The sequence below is a fragment of the Phaethon aethereus genome, assembly GCF_964289735.1.
Source record: "Phaethon aethereus genome assembly, chromosome: 1".
NCBI classification, from domain to species: Eukaryota; Metazoa; Chordata; class Aves; order Phaethontiformes; family Phaethontidae; genus Phaethon; species Phaethon aethereus.
Window position 1 is genome coordinate 54,399,748 of NC_138575.1, and position 24,162 is coordinate 54,423,909.

At 36.4% G+C, this 24,162-nt stretch overlaps 1 protein-coding gene across 4 annotated transcripts in view; it reads right to left on the minus strand.

Moving 5' to 3' along the window:
- ANKS1B (ankyrin repeat and sterile alpha motif domain containing 1B) overlaps window positions 1-24,162 on the minus strand; it is a gene marked incomplete at both ends in the record, with an annotated part of 473,260 nt that overhangs the window by 379,791 nt on the left and 69,307 nt on the right. For all 4 annotated transcript variants that reach the window (XM_082013919.1, XM_082013918.1, XM_082013917.1 and 1 more), the window contains 4 exons: window positions 604-714; window positions 9,098-9,199; window positions 11,432-11,507; window positions 19,302-19,598. In XM_082013919.1, the coding sequence (XP_081870045.1) occupies window positions 604-714; window positions 9,098-9,199; window positions 11,432-11,507; window positions 19,302-19,598 (586 nt within the window). The remainder of the gene's footprint in view (window positions 1-603; window positions 715-9,097; window positions 9,200-11,431; window positions 11,508-19,301; window positions 19,599-24,162) is intronic.

Consider the following 24,162-nt stretch of genomic DNA (forward strand, 5'->3'; position numbering starts at 1 on the left):
AAAAGTCAGGTTTGGTTCTACAGGAGGATGATTTTCATGGAAGAGCAGGACACCACCACACTCAGGAAATGCCCTATTTAAGTGGCTGTGGTGTGTAAAGGATGAATCAGAAGATTCACGTGCACACAACATGATATGTTAGAAGATGAATGGAAGAGCAGTACACACATGATCTTTGAAAGAGGCATCCAGATGTAACACAATTGGAAGAAGTACTCACTGGGAAAGCTAAAGTAAATTCAATCTATAACTTGACTGTAAGCAATGCCTGCAGAGCATTTCAAAATATCTAGTTTTACTTGATTATGAAATGTGTATGGTCAGATAAATTAAAAAGATTTATGATCAAATAATCTAATACATTGGAATCTGTTGGTGACTTGCCCTTTCTGAGAATACATTTCTTTCTTTTCCTATATGACATGGATTACAGTGTATGTAGTCAAGATAGGTAATTCATGGTGGAAAAAAGCTTCTCAATACCAATAACCTTCTTAATCTGTTTTTCGTTTTGTATGTTTGCATGAATGAGTTAGCAATATAATTTGAATATTAAAGAGAATTTCAGTACAGCTTCTGTATTCACAGAGTACACGTATTTACTTTTAGCCTTTGGAGACGGAGGAACTTCTGGGGACAAAATGCAAGACTGATGTTCTGCGCATTCCAGTGGGCGTTCCTCTGAAATACTTGCATTTCCTGTTTCCATATATTCTGCAATTTAAAGACACACATACACTTAAACACCTAAATTAAGGGGGTTTATTCCAATCAAAAGTATACTTGCTACTTCATTTTTCATTAAAGCTCTTCCAATTTTTCATATTACAACCTTGTTAATTATTCATAAACACTGCTGCAAGGCAATCATTTATTTGAAGTATTATAAAACACTTTAATGGCCAGTTCTTTATAATCTGCTGAAACTTTTACAGAAATCTCATTGTAGGAATAATGATTTGTGATATCCCTGTGTTTTTCCCGTCTCCTTGAAATATCTGTGTAACTGCTCCATTATTACTGCTGAAGGCGTCTTCTTTTGTTCTTAACTTACTAAGAGTTTTAGTCAATATATTCAGGATGTGCACAATAAGTAGATATATTGATACTGTTAAGAAAACCAAATATTCTGCTTGCAGCACAGAGATAGTACATGAGAAAAAAAGAACGCAATCTCAAAAACTTAGTTAAAACTAGCAGTCTAAAAAGCAGTGTTCTAAAAATTTTGTGCTTTTCTTCCTCAAAAATTCCCTTGTCCCACCTTTATGATGATGTTTATAAAAACAGAAAAATGTGGAATGAGGAATGTGCTAAACTGCAATTTCATTACTATTATTTTTGTGTAAATGTATACATTATTTTCATGTGCTTTTGTATACAGGCTGGCTCAACGGAACACCAAGACCTTAATGAATGTTATTGTAGGACAAATATTAAATAATACTTAAGAAATTAATTTATGCAATAGTGGTGCTTTTTTTCCAGTAGAGGAGTGACTTGTTCTCAGTTCAGGTAGTTATTCTGTATCTGCATTTTCCTGATTTTCCTGAAGTTGCTTCAACAAGTTCTTTTTGATACCAGATAGTAACCACAACAGTACATACATACATACACACAAAAGCAAACTACAATAACTGCTTTCATCAATCTCACACTGAAGGACTAAAGAGTTTCTGGGAAGTGAAATCTCCCTGATTTAATTTCTACAGTCTACAACGCACTTGTTTACCTTGCTGTTATTCCTGATTAAATAACAAATCCCAAACCCCAAATACAATCTGTGATAAAATAGATATCTGAGAAAATTAAATTGGAAATGGCAGAGAATAGCATGTAGTTTCAGAATTCTTTGCAGGTTTTTGGTTTATTTTAAACAAATGTATAATTTGAAAATGTCATATCTTAAGTTTGATGGCTGGCAATGGTCCCCTAGATAATCTGTCACACATTTCTTCATACAAAAATGGGCACTTGTCTGTTTTTATGTACCGCTGAAAGCAAAGCAGCAAAGATGAGCTGTAAGAGACCATGAGAAAACCAGCAGCATGACAAAATGCTCTGGAATGTTTTCCAGCTCTGTCAGCGATACTATTTGTCAAGTTAATGTGCAAGATGCAAGAGAAAAAAAGGAAGCTAGACCTTTTTTTTAAGAAAAATAAAAGGAAAGAAGGAATTCAAGCATGAAAATATTTGCTTGATAATTGCACAACTGTCCAAAAGCCAACCTAATATGAGGTTTTACCAGGTGGGAGTGTTAAAATTATTGGATCAATACAGATATTATTAGGAAAGAAAATGCAGGGGAGACTGTGAAGGACTTTAACCTTGCTGCCCAATATTCATATAAGACTGTGGTTTTAAAATAATACTTTATTCTTTGTCAGGCCCCACTTTCAGACCAATGCACTTACCTGCTGAAGGCTAGTTCTGAGGAGGAATTCCCAAGTTCAATGTAAGTCTCATGAATATTTACTTTAAAAACTGCAGAGTTCCTTCCAGAAAACCTCTACAAAAGGACCAGCGCAAAGTGTGGTGTAGAGGTTTAGAATGGGCCAAAAGTACACCATCCTTGTAAAAGTGCAACTGTTAAATCTTTGGACTTCTACTCCTAACTTGGTTTTATACTGTTGAAAATTCTACGGGATATGTATGAGACAAATAAAGACATGGACTCTGTTGTGAGAGGCTTATAGTCTAGGTAAATGTATACTTACCCATAATATTATCAAAGAAAGAGGCGATCTATGTCAAGAACCAAAGACAAAGTGCACACAAGCAGTGGATGCTTTCACCAGCAATCGAATTCTATTCACCTGCAACTGGCTAGAAATTCACCTTCAAAGCCTGCCCAAACTTCTTGATAAAGAGAATACTGTTACCATCACCTGCTCTGATTACGGTGTACTTGAAAGACTGCTCTGGATTCTATCATTTTCCTCAAAAAAAGAAAGATAATTCAGAACAAAGCCAAGCTCAGTCAATTATACCACTTAATGACCAGAACAGTTTCCCCAGCTGTGGTCTCACAGAGTTTAAGAGAAAAGCCTATCGTCCTTACCATAGCAGAGAGTAAAGGCTGTTTGGGACACGACCTGTCAGATTCACAGTGCTTCTTTCACCAGCTTACTGCCATCCTGATCCATGTTTCAAAGACAGCCTTCATGACTAGCACGAAAGCGGTGAAGGAGGCATATGTTAATACGCACCTCAGAGATGTTTCCCCACCCTAGTGCTTTGAGAAGAATGGAGTATTTTACTTCTGTTGACTCAAACAGCAAGTTACAGTTCAGTGAGGATCAATACTAAGAATCTCAAAACCTTTGTATGCTTAGTAGCGTCCTTTTCGACAGTTACCTGATTTTAACATAGCCCCACTCAATCTAAGTAGGGCCACGTGCACAAAAGGTAATAGCGTAAAAGTGGTCACACAGCAGTGGAAATAAGAGCAGTGGGGAATATGAACCCAAGAAGGCAAGCAGCACTGGAGAGTTCAAAGAGCTGGAACTCCAGCTTTCTTAGTTTCTGTAACACCAGTTAGGCCAAAGCCAGGAAGAAGGGAAAGCGTTAACATGTAAGCAGCGAAACACAGCTGGCTCTGCAGAGCAGCCAGAGCCAGGAAGGTCAACCATGAAGAGAACATGGCCCAGCTCTGCTGGAGCTGCTGATGAACTTCCTGGAGCAGTAAAAACTCAGGCTCCTAGAGCACAGCTTGCTTTAACTTCAGCTTCTCTAGGTCCTAATTCCTCAGTGAGGTGAGAGGGTCAAGATTTTTGCTTTGTTTATAAACCTTGGCTTTTAGAGTAATGGCTACATTAGCCTCAGAGAACTTTTTACTTTTCCTTTTAATGAAAAAAAAAACCCCAAAAAATCCACAATTTCTTTTTTTTTTTTAAATGAAGTATGAGCTCCTTTCCCTTTTGTTTTGACAGCCTACTTTGGCCATGCCATGGGCTGGACTAACATAGAGTTCCTCCCTAGAGTGACTTCCCATAAAGAGACCAAAAAGCTTTTTAAACTCTAAAAAAGCCAAGTTTAATAACAACAAAAACCTAAACAATCACCTTCTCAAACAGAAGACTCTCCAAATAAGTAGATTAGAGGAATAAAACTGGTTTAGAAATCACTCCCCGCCATGGCCCAGCAGGGAAACCCTTACTCCTCCTTCACTCCATGCCTTCCTGAAAGGCAGAAATCTCCAGAGCACCCTTTGCCCTCCCCAGGGCTCCCGCAGCATCTGTCTGAGGATCCTCCACCTCCATCAAATCCTGTCCCAGCCCATGAGCTCTCTAAAAGCTCCTCCCAAAACAGCTCACTTGCTGCCCTGGGAAGGAACCCACCTGAGGCTTCATGACCCAATTCCTCTTCTCTTTACAGCCAGTTGCAGAAAACTGACTGGTAACTTTTACCTTCAGGTGTGCTGAGGTGACAGACTTGAGCTGAGATGGAGGCTGGCTGACTTCAGTCTCTTAAATTTCAGAGCACAATTCTGAATGACTGAAGTTTAACTTAATCCCAGAGAAACCTGAAATCAGTAGATGTTTAAGTTATAGGCACATAAGGATGTGCATGTGTTCAGGGAAGATAAGCAGAAACAAACACTCAGGTATTGCTATGATCCTGAGATAGGTAAGGGTGCAGCTAAACTTTCAGACCCCAAAACAACAGCAGTTAAATTAATTCATAAACATAGTTAATACTCCACAGCTTTTGCATAATAGCCTATAAAAGGCTGAGAAGTCCCCCTCAAAAAAACAACAAACGGGGATTGAGATCCCAGTTCTTTTTATCCCACACAGCTGTAATTAAATCTTTGACTGGAAACCTATTCCATCCTTCCAGTGAGGCTCGTCCTCCTGCACTCAAGGGAATGGAAGATCTACTTGTCCACAGAAAGAGGAAGAGAAAGAGAGTGAGAATACACAAAAGAAAGCCTGTGCTAATGACACCAAAGCTATTTAAGCAGAGGGGAGAAGAAAGGAGTCCTGGTTCTGAAGCTGCTTATGCATTTTCCATTTATGAATGATTTGGTAACATGGACAGACAATGCTAGGTTCCTAAGCAGCTTCAGCAGAAGAGAGAGGAAACAGCTTTCCATTACATCTCCTGCCACACTGTCTATGCAGCAGAGTTTATTGTGCCTTCCTGGGTCTCGTGTCATTTTTCATCTGTTTATCTACTATCTCCTTTTTTTCATAATAACAAGAATTCTGCTTCCAGAAATAGTAAAAGAGCAAGATTCTAACAGATAGCATAGTGGGATGTAGAGAAAGAGCCGAAAGATCGTTATAGTATGCACCTGCATCACATTCACATGTGCTAAAACTAAAACACAGCTGGTCGGTTTAATTTTAGGCCTACTAGCCTTGGCAACATCCCTTTTATCTTCAATGCCTAATTATAAAGCCCTAAGTGCCAATACTGTTAACTGCTTCGGCACGGAATACTGTTGTTTCACTACATCCATGAAATGCATCCAGTAGACCGGCCTTACTTGGCACAGTATTCCAATTCTCTGCTCTTTGAGTACATAATGCCTAAACAGCTATTTCTTCATTACCAGATAAGGAACCTAAACTGGAATAAGTATTTTTAACTGAGTTCAATGCAACTCAGACCTGAGCAAGACACAGAAAATTATGAGACATATATGAAAGACAAAGAATTAAAACTTGAACTGTCATTTCTAATAATTCCATCTATAATTAACAGGCAGTAAAAAAACATTCAGGTGGTGTATAGTTTACTCAGCCTTTTTTAAGTTGCTCCTTAAAAGTGATTTTGTTATTTATTTTCCTTCTATCAGATAATGTGCCAAAACCTCCAAAAAACCAGCAGACTTAGCAAACACACCAAAAAAATTGCAGAAACTTAAATTACTATTTTCTCAGGATAGTCAGAAAAGATGTAAAGATCGCAAAAACACTAGGATCACTTCTTAAACCTCACTGGCAAGAGGTTTTGTTTCTTTCTATAATCTGTAAAAAGTAGTTTTGTAAATATTCTTAAAAAAAAGAGAGAGAACACCAATAGAAACTTCTATCCATGATTCTTAAATGCTTGGGGGCCTCATTCACAGGAGGCTACCAGTCCTGTAGGTTTTAGTATCAGCTGAACGGATTTAGTATTACTGTCTCCATGAACTGCTTCTAAAGACATAAATTACTTTCTTCTCTTTCAAAGAAATATCTCATAAATATCCTCAAAACTGACTAATTTTCTTTCAAAACTTTTCTTACAATTCTCTTACCCCTCTGCATATAGGACAGAACTCTACCTACCAGGCCTAGCAGTAATACCAGTCACATTATTTCCTTGTCCATTTTTGTCAGTCTGTTTATATGCACCTTTCAGCCTTTGTTTTAAATTTTGAAAGATAATACCTTGTGGCAGGGATAAATATTATGCTATGTTCATACTGTAAACTGTACAGTAACACTCATAACAATGCAAAGGGGAAATAGTAAAAATTAGTGAGAATGCTAGGTGATAAAATCTTACTTTATCCTGGCAACAAGGTGAAAGAATCAGTTCAATGCCATTGTGTCTGCATAAAGAAAAGTTAGGAACTTACAAAATCTGGTCAGTCATTGTCTGACACCATTAATTTAATTTCTTTTTTCCGATAAGGCTACATGTAGGAGACACGTTAGTTTCTCTAGACAATCATCTGAAGGCGGGAGCTTTAGCAGGAATGTATTTGGAAGCCCCTATACCCACTGAAGTCAAACTCAATTACAGTGCATTCAGGTTTCCCAAAATCCCAGTGCCTCACTGACTTTTCAGCTACAACAGGATAAAAGCCCACACTCCAGTCAAGAGTACACTCAACTGGCTTTTTAGAGGAGGGTGGGTCTACTGTGTCATCAGCAGTGCTGGCACTGAATCCTGCCACTCCTGATGTTATTTTTCAACTTCGGATCACCGTTCAAATTTTATCATTGATGGTTAAAGCTTCAGTGAACCCCTTGCTGATGAAAAAGAATCTCAGTGGGTTCCACAAGGAGTTCTGAAGGGGCTCCTCAGGTTTTCTTAAGACTCAGAATGACATCTTTGTAAACATTTTTTGTCACTTCTGACTATAAGGCAGATGGAGCAAAAATAAACTGCTGCTAGTTACAAGCACAGTTTCGTCATACTAATATGAGCTGAAACTACCAAGCAGTCTTTATATTTTCAAGGCACACATGTGAAAAAGATTGCATGTCAAAGCACCAAAAAGCTTTGAAATTGTCGTATTTCTTTTTTGTGGTAAAAACTAAGGGCAGATACTGATGCATCAACACGACAAACCCTTGAGAGGGGTTTGGGTGCTCTATTTTTCATAGAGCAAGGGTACTTTGAAGAAACTTTGCTTATCAGTGGGGTTGAGACTGCAAGGTTATCACACTAAGGAGAAAATGGAACAATGCAGAGATACTAAAATGAAAATCAGTTTAGGTGGTGATGGGACATTATAGTGAATCTTAGATTAATATCTGAAGGATGATTGATTTGGATGTCAAAGAAAGTGGAAGCTGACTGATCCTTTTCCTGCCACTGAAGAAGTTTCAGTATGACAGTAACCCTCTTTTCCTCTACATAGTGGTATGTTCACGCTGCAGCCCAGTGAGGACATAAAGGCTGAAGTTTCACCATATGGTCTGAGTCAAATTAGGAACTCCCTTCTGCTGTCGGGGGACAGTCCTTCTTCCCTCACCCATATCTTCCTCCCCACTTTTTGATGCACATTTCTGCCAGTTATCTGGGACCTCAATCATACAGGTGGCAAGTTCATAAAAAGAAACAAATGTATATTTATATAATTATATTCTTATTTTTATTATTGTTACATATTATTAAATATAGGTAATATAATAAATCATATATTTTATATTTTACTGGTTCATGAACTGAAGCAGATCACTTTGCAATCTCCTGTAAGCAGGGAATATGGAACGGAACTGTGTAGCTGGAATTAGGGGAGAAGGAAGGGAGGGTATGGAGGAAAGGGAAAAAGAAAATAGGAAGGAGGGAGAGAGGGAAACCAGCAAGCTGTTAATTCAGTTCAGCTGTAACATGAATCTACTCCTTAAGAGAATACCTCTTCTCCAGCCTGCAAAATTTTCATTATACTTACAGGAGCTTTGTATCTTTGGTCCATCATCTCACTGGAAAACTTTACTGAAGCTGGCTAACAAGTTTGGAAGTTATTCAGAAAAGAAAACCTGAAGGAGATGGTGTGGCTACATGACCTCATTTTCTCAAGGAAATATTCTTACGAAATACAGTTATGCAGGAGACTGAAAGCATGAGTTAGTTCACATGAAGAACCAACACTGAACTGGTTAAAATGGCTTATTTAAAGATGGGAATAATCAATACAGGTGGAGATGCAGCAATGATACCTGCAGGGATCTTCTCTGTCAAACACACTTAATGAAAGACTAATCTGAAAATGCAGGGAACACATTCCGAAGAAGAGAAGGAATGATGTTTAAGACTGAGTTACATACTAGCTCATGTTTCATCACTTTACTGCCATCTTCTAGAGTAAAAAAATGGAGTAAACAATGGAGTTCCATCAGTCTTACACCATGAAAGTAAGATGAGGAATGAGAACAAATGTATGCACAAAAAAATCATATTATTTCTGCTATAATGACAAGAGTTACTGCCTGGTTTAAATATTTTTTTTAATTTAAGGAAAATGAAAAAAATGTAATGAAATGTTTTGAAAATTTGTAATCATCTTTCAGTCATAGTTGTTATTTATGAATGAATCAAGCATTTCAATTGTAGTTTACCATCACAATTTAATGGAACTGCAGTGAAATATTACAATATGTCATTTTGTAATGAAGAATGTACAAAGAGTAACTAGAAGTGACAGACCATACTAATGTCTATTGTCTGAAAAAAACAAAGGGTTTGCTCTGAAATTCAGATATTCCATGACTTATTATTGTGTATCTAGCAAACAAGAATTTTGTATTTTTCATTCAAAGGCCACACTTTTGTGTAATGAAATATTGAAAGACTAAATATTACTACATATCTTAACATTCCTCCGTACTATTCTGATCTGTCTCTAACAAATGTATAACTGAATATGACTTACCTTGAAGTAGAGCTGCAATTTGGAGTGACTGCTGAGATGGGTGTTCTTTAAGAATATCTAAAACCGTTCTACCCAAACTGTCCTTTATGTTGGTATCAATTCCTGAAAAAGAAAATGATCTGTGGTGGAATTTTTAAGCCCAAGTATTTTGGTTTATAAATGTAGTATATCAGGCTCAATTATCTGGAAAAATTTAATGCAAGCGGTTTCACAACTGTAGCAGATTAACAGCTGTGTTACAGTTGAAGTACAGCATCCATTTCTGTTTAAGCTTGAGTAGCCTAAAATTCACATGCTGACATGGATTGTTTTTATGTTTCTGTAACTCATGGAGACATAAAGTAAGCTTCTTAAACCAAACTTGGGATTATTTTAACAGACTGTTCCTAAGGAACATCCCTCTTGAAAATAATATTTTATAAAATCAAGAACTTCTCTGAATGTTTTTCTTACATTCCCGGGTTCTAATTCTCCCCAAACTGCTCCAATTCATTGGAGATTTTCTAGTCCGTAGTACCAGTATGTGTTTTGGGAGCAACACTGAAAAAGTTATCAACCTTAAAAGTTTTGAACCTCATGGCAACATGTTTGAAATTCATGCTCGCAGTAGACTGAAATGCCTGTATGTAGTATAAGGGCTCTGTGAACAGCCAGAGCATTTCCTCACAGGCTGTTCAGACTGTTGACAAAGTAATTTTTTGGTTCGAACTGCGAACGTAACCATAAATAACTTCAAGGTTTATCCTGGATAGGTCTCAGGGAACTGATACTGCATGACTCTCTACCTTTGCCTTGTAGGGGCTACTTTGGAAATGTTTACCTTATGGAAGAAGACTGAAATTATTTTTTAGTTTAGATGTACTTTCATAAAAAGTAAAGGCATGAAAAATCCTAACAAACAGAATGAGATTCTTCCTGGGATGCTGAATAGAGGAAATCAGAGGAAGCAGTGTTTATAAGGACATTCTGGAAGCATGGAAGGATTTGTCTACTCACCAGAAAAGGTTGCAGTTCTTGTACTTTCGTGACTGGATGGAGAACTTTGTAATTTGTTTTGTGAGAAAGAGATACTTGTTTTCACACTGAAAACAAAGCCAAAATATTGCTGGGCTAATAAGCAGTGGCAGCTGATTTTCAGAGGCCAGAGACACCAACTTACACCCTTCCTTTGCAGTAGCTACTTACAACATCATCTGAGTCTTTTTTTGAAGCAGAACTAGAGAGAAGGGGATTGTTAGATTAAAAAGGCAGAAGGTGGGGAGTGTTGCTGAAGTGCAGATCATTTGGGGTTGAAGGAGTTCATAGTGAAGATTATACTCCACTGTCTTGTACAATTGTACTCTGGCAGAGGCTTTAATGAGTACTAATCTATAAGAGGTATTCTTTATCTGTGGTCTAAGGGCTTCCTATGTTTGTGTGACGTTCTCCAGACCTTCCTCTTTTAGGTGACTTAATATAAAAAGGCCCTGCCTTTTTGAGGGCAGGTAAGATCCCTTTCTGCCTCTTTCTTATTCATCCAACAGGAAAGCATCTTGGAAGGAATTTTTTTCTGAAAACAGATCTCAGATCAAGTATGCACTAGCTGAGATTCAGATGAGGATCTGTGAGTAGGACATACCTTCTTTTGCAATAGCAAACCCCACAAGAACTGATAATAAAGATCAAAGAGATCCTTCAGTGTAATGGAAATTCACTTTTCTCAGAGAAGTAATTTCTAGATATTTTCATTTTCATTGGTCTTCTCATTTACCTAAGACAGTTGTTTAGATGAGCATTTTACCTGCAACAATTCTGAAACTCTTACTATGTAGTAATGGGTCTGTTGGGACTCTATAGCCCTGTCCTTTTAGGACAAATGCAATTCTTGCAGACACAGTGCCTTCCTCGTTCTTCACAGGCACTCAGACCTTATCCATGAAATGAAGGAGAAAGCAGGATGGTGTGTTTGTTAGGAAGCGCTAAATGAAGGAAATAGATGTGAACATGAGTCTTCTGGCCTCTAGATCAAAGAATATTCTTGGCTATCTTTCAGAGTGAATAACAAAATTTTATGTAGTCATTTTGTTCTCAGAATATATTTATTCTCAGAATACAGTGGTATACACTGAGTCATACGTGGAATTTCTGAGTCTTAGTGAAAACATTTCTTTTGTTCTCTGTGTATAGTAATTTCTTATTCTAAAAGAACATTGTTTTAAGGAGAGGTACATGTGATTAGATTTGCAAAGACTGAGAAAGATAACTGTGATTTTTATAACCAAAACTTGAGAAGGCATACACCAGATTAGGAATATTAAGGATATTGGTCCAGTGTTTCCTGTAAATAAGATTTACCTGTTTCAAGCAAAATGCGTACTACCTCCACCTTTCCAAATAGGGCTGCTTCATGTAGTGCGCTCCCTTTCTCTGTCTAGAAAAAAAAATAGTGTGACATTTAAAATGCAAATTGAAATACCAATGAATCCTATAGAAAAAAATGCATTTAAAAAAGAATTATTTCTTTTTCCCCTTTTATTTTATCTACACATAAAAATATTGAATGGGCAAGAACAAATACTACATTTTTTATTATTATTATTCAAGATAGCAACATAAATACTGTCAGTTCTACTAAAAAATTAATAACTATATAAGAAAATATAAAAGGGATGCAATACAACTCCCAATTAACAAGTCTGCATTTGTATAAAATTTCTGAACTCCTATTATAGGCAGTGAAAATCTGGTCAATACCGTCAGTGGAACATAGCTATTCAGCAGACTCAGCCAGTTTACATGTGGACATATACACTTAGGTGTTTTAATCTGAAACTGGATCACACCCTAGAAGGTCAATTCAGTTGCGCAGTGAGAGATGCCCTAGGATATCACACCTGGCCTCCAGCTGATCTTCCAGTTGATGCTCACATTTGATTTGCATCATATCTGTCCCATACAGATGTCTTGGATACCCTAAGGCACCTCCAACAGCATTAAATGCCTATGTTTAGATCATTTAAATTCTACCTTAGATGTCTGTGAACCTGATTTTGCAGATTTCTGAGACACAAAATTCTTTGTGAACAGACTTTAGCTCAAATAAAATTTACAGTACTGAAAAACAAACTACCTCTCTTAAAAAGCTACTTTTATTAGTATTTTATACTGTTGACTTAGTCAAAAATCTGAACAGAATGCCTTTCCATACAATACATTAACACTAGCTAAAGCACTACTAAATCTCACTGAATCTCTGGCTCAACTCCTTATTTTTGATAGTAAATTAGATTTTGAGTGTTTTTTATTTGTCAGCAAATGTTAAAGGTTTTACCACTTGAATTTGTTTTTTCTATATTTTATCCAAATGCACTATTGTCATGCTTGCTGTGGTGGAAAGACTTTAAAGACACATACAAAAAAATTAACTCTGAAATAAAATAGTGATTCATTATTTATTAGTTGTATCAGAATGCACCAGTGCTACAGCAATGCAATGACAGGATATTTAGAAGTAATGGGAGATCCTGAGATGGGATGTGAGCACACAGTAAATGTACATATGTCCTACCAATTAGGCCTGAAAACTCTTTGTTATGTCTATGATAGGAACACTTATTTTTTATCTTTCTTCATACTTAGTACATAGACGTATAAAGTAGTGCATGCCCAAAGTCATTTACATCCAGCACATCAGGTATACTAACAGTATAATGGAAGTCAGTAAGAGAATATACATGTGAAATACATATGTCAAAACAACCTCTAATCCTTCCAGTTTCAGAAGCAATCCAGATGAACGTTCACAGACTTATCCTGAACAAGAAAACTAAATATTCAGATTAGAGATGGTTTCAGAATCCTTCATTCAGACAATATCTACAGGAGTTTTCCAGTAACTGCAATTGCCTTTAACACTGGATAACTCTGCATTGACATAGTGCAACCACAAAGGTACACACAGAGCTCAAGATGCAGCTCAGAAAATTCTGGGAATGAAAACAGTTCTCAGAAAAGTCACTGATAGCTACAGGTCTGATTACTGAAAAAGGCTTGACATCAGCAATCTTGAAAAGGCTTTGATACAGCCTATTATCCTATTTGGTATTTGTGTGGATGTGACATTTCCTTTGGATTGGTCACTTACTGACATGAATAAAACTCAAGACTATTGGGAGGACCTGGTACTATAAACACAGAGTTCCCTGTCATCAAGGATGTGAAGTACAGCTTTGACTTTCAAAATATTTGACTTTGTAAAGACATGTGGTGAAATTCAAAGGCCACAATGGGGAGAAGTTTGACACGGTAACCTGCCAGAGAAGAGCGCCAAAACGGGGGCTCTATCACAATTGATCACTCACTGTTTTGAGAAAAGAGGAATGTCTCTCTCACATTTGAACGTATTCACTACAGTTGAACATATTCCATTGTATTTCAACATGTGCCAGCAATGTGTCCTTGCAGCAAAAAAGCTAAAGGTATCCTGGGCTGCAGTAGGAGTGTTACCCACAGGCTGAGGGAGGTGACCTTCCCTTCTATTCACTACTGGTGAGGCCACACCTGGAGTACTCTGTTCAGTTCTGGGCTCCCCATAGATAGATATGGAGAGATATTCCCACAAGACAGATACGGAGCTACTGGAGATCTCTCTATGGAGAGCATCTCTCCTATGAGGAAAGGCTGAGAGAGTTGGGACTGCTTAGCCTAAACAAAAGAAGGTTCACGGGAGATCTCATCAATGTGTACAAATATCTGAAGGAAGGGTGTAAGGAAGACTGAGCCAGGCTCAGTGGTGCCTAGTGACAGAAGAAGTAATGGGGAAAACCTGAAACACAGGAGGTTCTCTTTGAACACAAGGAAACATTTTTTGCTGTGCAGGTGACTGAGCCCTGGTATAGGTTGCCCAAGAAGGTTGTAGAGTCTCAGTCCTTGGAGGTATTCAAAAGCTGTCTGGACACAGTCTTGGGCAACCCGGACAACCTGTTCCAGGTGACGCTGCTTGACCAGGAGGGTTGGACCAGATGACCTGCAGAGTTCCCTTCCAAATTCAACCATGCTGTGATTCTGCCAGGGATAATAATTAGTGATGTATACACCAACAACGAAATCCACAGATGTTCAAATGTTATAGGAGGCCTGAGCACTAAATTTTAGTTCTACTGAGGATGAATTGCAGAGATGGGAACCAGCTGCACCTTGACTAAAAGTGTAGAGATCATTCTGTATTAATATTAATAACAAACCTTTTTTAATGGAAAAAATGGACATACTTTAGTGACAAGAGCTATCTAGAATCCATTGCTGTGGTGTGATCTGAGACTGAGAAAGATTAATATTCGGCATGGTGAATCAACAGCTTTGAAGACAAGGAAGAGGATCTACCCCCAGACTCCTCAGTTAAGGGGTGGAAAAGACCCTGGTATGATAATTGTCAGAACTGGCTGCAGTCCTTTCTATTGATCAAGATTCCTTGCGGGAGGAAAGGCAAGTAATATTCTCTTTGATGAAAGCATGAATCTCATAAGAAATGGAATGAACACTAACACGAGAAGAGGAAATTTCCTGTAGATGTCTAAGGCAAACAAATCTATCTGGGGGCAACTTGAGAGGCAGAAGATAGTTCTGTAACAATGAACCAAAGCTCTGCTATGCATAAAGGGAGTAAAGAAACTTAAGCCACCTTCATACATAATTTGTAATGTTGGGAGAGGAATCCAAAGCCAAATGCCAGGTTTTTAATTTTATACTTTCTCACTTCTTGGTCTGTTCTACCGTGATATTTCCTGTCATACCTGAACATGACCCTGAAGTGCTTTACAGGCATTCTGCATTGCCCTGAATTCTGAGGCAGTCTTTGCTTTAAAACTCCAAGGTACCAGACAATGCTAACAGATACCATATCCCAGAAATGAGGTATATATTACAAACAGTCTGTTTATATGAGGAATTTGAAAGGGATACTAAATTGTGGACACTGATCTATCCAAAATATAGCTGATTTTTCTGAGCGAGAGGGGAAATATTGCCACAAAACTGAAAGAAAATCAGCCTGGGAATATGGAGATTGAAAGCACACTTGTAAGATGCAGATGTGTAATCGTGCATGAGATGCCACAAAGATGAATGCTGACGTAAATCTTAAAAGCTCTAGGCAGGATTTCATGGTAATAGTGAATAACTAACGAGTGAATCAGATCTCTTGACCCAAAAACTGTCCAGAAGGCAGAAATGTCCTTGTTACCAGAGAGTTCAGTTACCAATCTCTATTTTAACATAGGGAAAATGCTGAGCCTCAGGATGAACAGGGCCAAGAGTTTCTCGGAGGACTGGCTGAGTAGATTATATATCTCATTGTAAATGTGCATGTGGACTACTACTTGAAGATAGAAATAATGTTGGGGATTTTTTTTCTGGTGCAATAGAGCATGTTACAGAAATTGCAAAGATTAAAAAAAAATGTCGTTTCAAATACTTTCTATATATTATTTAAGATGTGTTAGAGTTTTTAGGTAGATCTTTTTCACTTATAATGGTGTATCTGTGCAGTAATATATTCTCGTCTATACTACAGCAAGCAGCCTTTGATTTGTAGACAATAGTCACTGCTTTACTTCCTGAAGTTTTCATTGCCTTGGATCATATTTTCCTGGCAAAGTGAACACTACCATTATATTTGGAAATTCTTCTACAGTGATTTTTTATGAAAAAAATGCTGGTATTTTTTCATGAACACAGTGACCTAAAGACTGCTAGAGTTTGCATCAATGGATTATATATTGATTCCCTGACATGTTTTCTGTATATCAAATATAGAGAACTATAGTACAAATCATGATAAGTATATAATAAAGCAGTCCCTGCCCCAAGTAGCCTACAGCTAGAGTACAGTACAATGTAATAGCCGGACACACAAAGCAAGCAAGGATAGAAGGACATTGTCAGTAGGAAAACCAGGATACACAAATCAACTTGGTGTACAATTTGCAGGCTCACATAAAAGCATCAAGGGTTTCACTAATTAGAGATTTTTTTAACCATGTAAATACACAAGAGCTTGTAATTAGGTCACTTATCTAGTCCTTATTCATAGGCAGTTTACTATAGTTTTGATACGGATTTCAGACATAATCTGAAGGACAGAATGGTAGCTTTGCAAATTGATTCACGGAATATCCTCCACACATAGTGACAGCAAAAGGGAAGGGGCATAGCTCTTTGCAGAAGAACTACAGTGATAAGCAATGGAAATTGCCATCGTCACTGGAACAGACAGGGAAGGCAAATAGGGATAGATAAAAGTTGGATAGGCAGAGGGGGCCAGGTTTTAAAGGTATTTACAACTATAAAATTACTGTTTACATGAAACACACTGAACTGTGCAGTATCTTATTTTACTGAGGGCCCAAAATCTATCACTCACCCAAAACCTGTGTATTTTTCATATGTTTCAATTTAAATGAAAACTTCAAAGCATAAAGAGATGAAGCAGATTTGTATTGCCCACTTCTAAATAATTTCAGATTGAAGGATATTGGATAGACCTGGGAAATGAATAAAATGTGTGATTAATTCAATCAAAAATTAAATGCTGTCTATTGTTAGTTGAAATATTTGCTACAATTAAAAGTTCTCAGGGAGTACAGAAGAGAAACATAAGATGGCTAAAGTAAACTTCCCATTTAAACAAAAAAATATTTGCAATTACAGAGTGATAGCAGATAGGCTACTTCTATAATTGTCTCTCATCATTCTGGGAGCTCTTTACTGCTGATAAGCTGAATTTATTTAACGTGTATGAATGTGTACAATTTTATTTACCATATGGGATTATACTTTGTATATTGTTCTTTCACAATCTGTGATGCAGAGTAATTTAATTAATATTAGAAGAGCTGAGTTCAGTCTTAAGTAACAGGCTGGTATTGTATGCTCTGATCAGTTTAATAAGCTGCCAGTAATCATCAACAAAGGATTTTTCAGAGGTTGTAGAAGTAATAGGTTAACAATATGTACAGAGCCAACTTGCCAATATGCTAAGATGCTGAATGAAAAGGAACATATTGATGGAGAATATGTGTACTGGTGAGAAAATAAATAAATGATATTTCCTTATGGCAAGTAGGACAAACATGGAAGAAACAAGATTACCCAGTGCAAAAAAAAAAAAAAAAATTAAATTAAAAAATCCCCCCTGCCTAAGAATAACTAAGAAAAACAAGAATATAAATTACTTAAAACAAATTAGAATTAAAAAAAAAGAAAAAAAGTCCTAGAATTTTAGCGTAGGTGGCAAACAGATCACCATTACTAAAAGAATCTCTCATTTCTTAAAAGAAGATTGTAGAAAATTTGCAGCCACCATGTTTTTTGAAGATGAAGCAAAAAACTATAGATAGGAATGGCTTAGAAGGATTCACAGTAGTGCTAAAATTATATAGATTACAAAAGAGCAAGAACATATTTCATAAAAGCGTTGTGTAATATTCAACCCTCATGTAATGATCAGTTTGTAAGGTGCCATGACAGAGACTATTTTTCTTCAATTATTCTATTTCTTAAGCAGCAATTCAGGCATCAGTTTCTTTCTGACTTTTTCCTTATTCATTTGCTAGAGATAGAAGAGAAATTACACATTCAGAAATATGTATGCGAGGGTTCTGTTATGTGTTGGTTTAGCATTAAACTTTTCTAAATTACTGAAGATGTAGTAATAGTAAAGGACAGCTGAAACAAAGCTGCTGCTTGTATTAACCTTTGCAAGTGTATCACATTCTAGTAAAGAAAATCAAAAGCAAAATAATTGGAAGCATAATGGTAGGCAAATACACAAGTAGGCGAACCACAGGAAAGAAAAGTATTTCAGTTTGAACTAGTCTGAAGCAAGTAACAATACTAACTCAAAAGGTACTAGAGCTAATAAAAGTAGCAAAACAATTTTACCACATTTTCATTTTGAGGGCATTTGAGAATAACCATTTTCGGTCTTAAAATATGTTAATATTTTCTGGTTTGCTTTGTGGTTTTTTTTTAAATCTAGCTTTTCTTTCCCACTTCACATTCTTTCCCTCAAAACTTGAAAACCATGACCTTGATGGAAGAATCTAGAAATAACGAAAGTGCATGGAATCCAGGTCTTTCTGTATAAATGGGAATTATGTGTACAAAAGTGCTTGACTAAATGCACCCAAAGCTTAAAATGGTTATAAAACTTAGTCAAAATTTAGGCAAAGTTCACAAGGTTTTTTAAATCACCTATTGGTAAAGAATGCCTGAATGTGACTCTAAAAGATGCAATAACGTTTGTTTCTTTGGTTTATCTGAAAATAGATATAAAGCTGCAACAATTTTAATTCAAAGCATATTATATGTACCCAGACAGCAAGAAGGCTACCTTAAATCTGAAGATAAAGTACACTTTAAACCCAAATACAGTGCCACCAGTCAAATCAAGAGAAATCATAAGACTGAGGCAAGGCTTCACACGTGACGGAATCAGGTCCTCTCTGGTTAAAAGGCTGGACACTTTCCACTACAAAGAACTGGACCTAAAATTCACTGCTGCTGTACCTTGTATCTGTTCTCCTCTATGTCTCTTTTATTTGAAGTTACCCCTTTTACACCATTCTAACTTACTGTGCATAGAACTAGATGCACCAATCTGCTAACAGGTTGGAGTCAGTAGCTGCAAGGGTGTCTTGCTATAAAATTTTCTTTTAGATTTATAGAACAAGTGCTTAGAAAAGGGGAAAATCAAAATTATTATTACATAGCAACTTTGGGTTTAGAATGGGATAACCCTGTGCAAATGAGTTCTCAGTCAAACATTGTTTCAGATTGCTATGACCATTAAGGGCCATAGCTTTAGCAAGTCAGCTTAGTATCATCAAAGCCAATGTTGTAAAAAATATATATGCATACACCTACATGAACAGGTGAAATGATTTGTGTATCTACAAGTCTCAAGACAACATTAAAATATACACTCAGCTTTGAAGACATGTATCTTTCTTGAGTTACCCCTTTGAACACATAATTTGGGTCTTAAAAATAAATCTGTGTTATATGTCACCTTGCAGCATTTCTAACAAAGTAAATGCAAGTGAATTTAAAAGAAAAAACATAAGAAGTGATTTCATTTGAATCATATTCTAATGATAAAGGAAAGTAAGGAAAGAAAGCAAGAAAGGAGGAAGGGAAGACAGGAAGAAAGAAATTACACACTAACTTGGCAGCTGACATCCATTCCAGCCTCCAGAAGCACCTGTACAACAGCTTTGTGGCCATTACGTGCAGCAAGATGCAAAGGGGTGTGTTTTCTTGTATTACAGTTCATCAGGTTTGGATATGCTTTGATGATCATTTTTACAACACGCAGACGTCCATAAAGTGCTGCCAGATCCAGAGGTGTTTCTAGTTTGTTGTTCCTTATTGTAGGGTCTGTTAGCTCTTCTAACAGAACAGCAACTACTTCTGAATGACCATATTGAGCTGCACAATGCAGTGCTGTTTCATTTTCATTGTTCTGTTAAAACAAAACAAAACAAAAGCTTCAAAAATTCTTGTTTAATCATGAAATAGAACTATTCCACTTGTATAAATTGCCTCTGTGAGATCACTACGCAGGCAGGGTTTGCAAGATAATATATGGTAATGTATGTTAAATGCTTCATAATGACTCCACTAAAATTTTACTAAAAATCACAGAATCACAGAATCATTAAGGTTGGAAAAGACCTTTAAGATCATCAAGTCCAACCATCAACCCAACACCACCAAGCCCACTAAACCATATCCTGATGTGAATATTTCAGCTTTGTGGCTCTCAAGCAGATCAGGTCGCTGCATGTCCACATTGTTCCAAATCCATTTTTAACAACATGACCCCAAAAAATATGTTGCTCATGATATGCCAAAATCTGCAATACTTCTTGATTCAACTGTTTCTGAAATCAATCAATTCTCTGACTTAAGTATCTCTTCTCAGTATAACCGGTTTTAAATCATAGCAGTTTGTTATTAGAGCAGTGAAATTACAGAGAACAACTGTGTAATGAAAATGTATCAAGCACAAAGCTAGTTTCATATATCACTATAAAAGTTATTATCAAGACAACAATCAAAGCTTGAAAGATAGCGAAATAGCAACTGTAGATACTAGATAGACTTAGCGTATCATGTAAACAACTAGTCTTCTCAAGGCTCAAGGGAGATGGACATGTGTGTGTTTTAAGGCATATGAGTATTTGTATGTTGTGAATTGAGTAAGTTTTTGCTTTATAAAGCAATGTCCCCCAAGTCTTTCCCCAAACACTATTTAATAATCTTAATAATAAATAAATATTGAGAATAAGTAGTATCTTCTTGAATTGCTTTCTTCCAGTTCTGCCTGTATACTTGCAATCCCAAACAGACCAATAACTTCAGGCAGAGAGGAAAGAAATAATTTATAGAGCTCTCTGAATTCTATATGCCATCTATATTGTTAATATATCTTATGTAGTCTCTATGAAGCCTGAAATAGGCTAGACACTATAAATTTTGAAAGTATGTACATTGAATGAATCTTCTGATACATGATTTATAATATATTGTGACAGTTTTGAACATGTTGTAAAAGTAGAAAGCCAATAAGCTAATATGTCATATAAAGAAATAAAGAATTAATGTAAATTCAGAAAAGATACTAGAGAAAGGTAGAAATATAATTCTTAAGAAAGGAGAAGAGATAAATCTGAATCCGTAGGCTGTATTTATCAAGGAAACAAACAAACAAAAAGTTCTCCGGACAGAGAACTGAAAATAATAAAAAAAGATTTGTCCTTTGAAAGAAAGAAAGGGTGAGAGAATGAGAGAAATGAGGTTTTGGCCTCCTACTCAAAAGCTAGCTAGGGTAAGAAAATCCACATTGCACAGTAATACCTAGAAAAGTGGAAAGGCGGAAGACTTTTTTCTTTCTGGTAATAGCATTTCTAATTCTATAATCAAGAACTTAAATCTCAGATTTGTGGTTTTAACAACATTGCTGTCATTTTCACCTCATCTTGTAATTTAAAACAACTTAGATGAACCTGGGAGACAGAAGAGACAGATTAATACATTCAGATAATTTAATGTTGCTGACAAACTCCTCGGGTGTCTGCAACACCACACAAGATCGCAGAGACTGCTAAACTGCAAGAGAGAAGCTGGAGAAGAGCCGGGAAGAAAATGCGAAGTTTCCATTGACAGACATGGCTTGATGACTAATAAGTATTTGAATCATTGTGCATTTTGAGACCACCACGTCATCCTTCTCTGTTACATAGACCGATTCAGGTTAAAATATGTACCATCACAATTCTACATGACCGCAATGATCTATCAACTACCTGTGATACGGTTTTTGTGCTCCAGTGAATTCTGACATATCCTTTATATGGGACTGGGCAAAGCATTTTTTTTTTTTAAGTACAGTGGTATACCCACAAATCACAAGCATATTTTATTAGAATTAATTTTTAGATTTTTAATATTTCATGGACAGAACTGCATAGATGAACAGGCAATTGCAGTCTAATTTTGTGTACAGTTACCACAATTAAGTATGAAAATCAGATAATTGCACATAAAATGGACAACTATGGTAATTTGTGCCTACAGTTACTGTATTTACATATCCAATGGAAATAGTTACACAAAGAAATTAGATGTATAACTATATCCACATTCTGTGAGGTAAATAGCAAAATACACTTTTACTATACAATTGTCAAATAGATCTATCTATCTATCTATCTATCTGTCTATTCAATATCTGCTCATGTTTGAATTTTTTTCAAGCATTTCTGGATAATATATAAAGTATCTGGAATCTTGTGCCAATAGTCTAATATTGTAGTTTAAAAGTACTCTGAAGAAATTTTCAGAGACACATAAAAATTAAATTGGTTATGGCCTTTTTTCCAAAGCGTGGTGACTGGCCAAAAGTTCAGGCACAGATATAGGGACATAGAAACCAACCAATCCAAATCACTGCTGCTGCACAGCAAATTGAAATTTGGTCCCTCTAAATAAAGAATACCCAGCTGAACTTTCATGCAGGGGCGTATTTACAGAAAAGTATATCTTAAAACAGCATGGTACATAAAAGCATCTGTAAATCTGAACAAAATGTTATTATCTTCAAATCAACACTGTTGAACACTTTCATATGGTTTGTTTCTTTGCCTTTGCCAAATTAAAGCTACATTTCGGTTAATGACAAATCAAACTGATTCAAAATTTAAAAGAACTAGGTATTACTGAAATAAAATAGAGAAATCCAACCTGGACAAACATGATAATTAAATAACCTACACATGCAGTCAGAACAGGCATTGTATATATTGCATTATCAGAGCTGAGAGGTACTACCTAATTAAAACTTAATACAACATCCTTCCCTCTTTAAAATGTAAATTAATCAACTCAATTCAGGTATAAAAGACAGAATGATTTTTAAATTTCAAAGAAAGAGTTACAGCTTGTTTAACTGCCCTCTAAATTTATCTGCTTTGACAATTTAGTACTACTTACATAAAATAAGCCACCTTGGAAGCAAGAGGTTTTACTGAGGAGAGAGGACAGAGTTTTTAAGTAGGTTTTGACAGAATCTGCCATCTTCAAATTTAGGAAAGGAGGGAATGCCTACCAGATAGACACAGTTGGTTCAGCATTCCCAGAGAGACCCCTAAAATGGAGGAGGCTATAACAGTGTATTTCCTGGACTGAAAGAAACATTATCTTCCTCTTCTCACTCCTCATGGAAAGATGGACATGGATGTCTCAGTCAGTGTTATGAACTTCCTCCTTAATGCATTTTCTTATAGAAGACATAAAATAAGACAAAAAAAAAAAGCCAACACAATAACATATGATGATATATTAAGAGTTGAAGTGATGTGATTTCCTTGCTCCCAGAAATGCTGTTACTTTTTACTTGTCTTTTGGGCAGACAGAGCTAACCCAGGTGTAACTATTGATTTTAAGGTACCGTTTGTACTCATATCTGTAAAATAGCCTATTATTTTGAAGACGTATTTGAAAGACATGAAAAAATATTCCCAAAGAAATTAATAATAATTTAGTACTATTGCCTAAATTTTCAGTCCTTAATGTAAACAGTTGTTTCTGGAGTACATAAAGTTTAACATTCATTGCAGTGAGCTGTTCACCTGCTATGAAAATACAAATGTCTGCATGTGAGTTACTATTGTGCAATCAGATCTCCAAATCTGATATCCAAGGGCTAAATAATGCATCTAGTGCTGAAGAAAAAGACTAGAATGCTTTTAGAAATTTTAGATACTTCATTACGTGTTAGAAACTACAAGATAGATTCTAGGACTGAATGAGTCAAGAAAAAGAAAGATCTAGAAATTAGAACCAAGACAGACATACAAAACGTAAAACAAAAAGAAGAGTAGACCAATATTATGCAACAAGAGTATAAAGCAGAAGTCCCTAATACTCATAGTTAATCATATTTTACCCAAGTAGTTTTTCATATGGTCTCTCTCAGAAATGAGGAAGGCACCTTATAATTCAGCTTTTAACCTTTTATCACTTTCTTCATTATTTGTTACATGAGTCTCTTCACGTGCATGGTCCTGACGTTTTCTCGCCTTTCTCTGAATCTGTTCTCTTCCACGTACAGCCAGAACTCAGACTTCTGTTGAAGTCTGAAAACAGAATTGTGCCTTCACAGCATTGCATCTGGTCAGTATTGCAGGCTGCACTACATCATTTAGCTACTCAGAACGCATGCCACTGCAAAATGTAGAGCATATCTTAAGGTCTATTCATTAGAGGACAGGTTACTAAATATGTTATAGACACAATTATTGCAGCTTGGCAGTCTGACAGTGAAGAAGTACAGGAGATATCAAGAGAATGATTGGCTCTCATGAATATTATATAGGTCCTTGTGAAACCACTATTAACCAGTGGGTATATTTAGGACTTTTACTGCAGAGTTGTGTAGTCCTTCATTTTTGCCAAGCAAATTTTAAAGCTCCTAAAGTCCATGAAAGTACTATACAAGCAATAATGACTCTCAAGTAGTAATT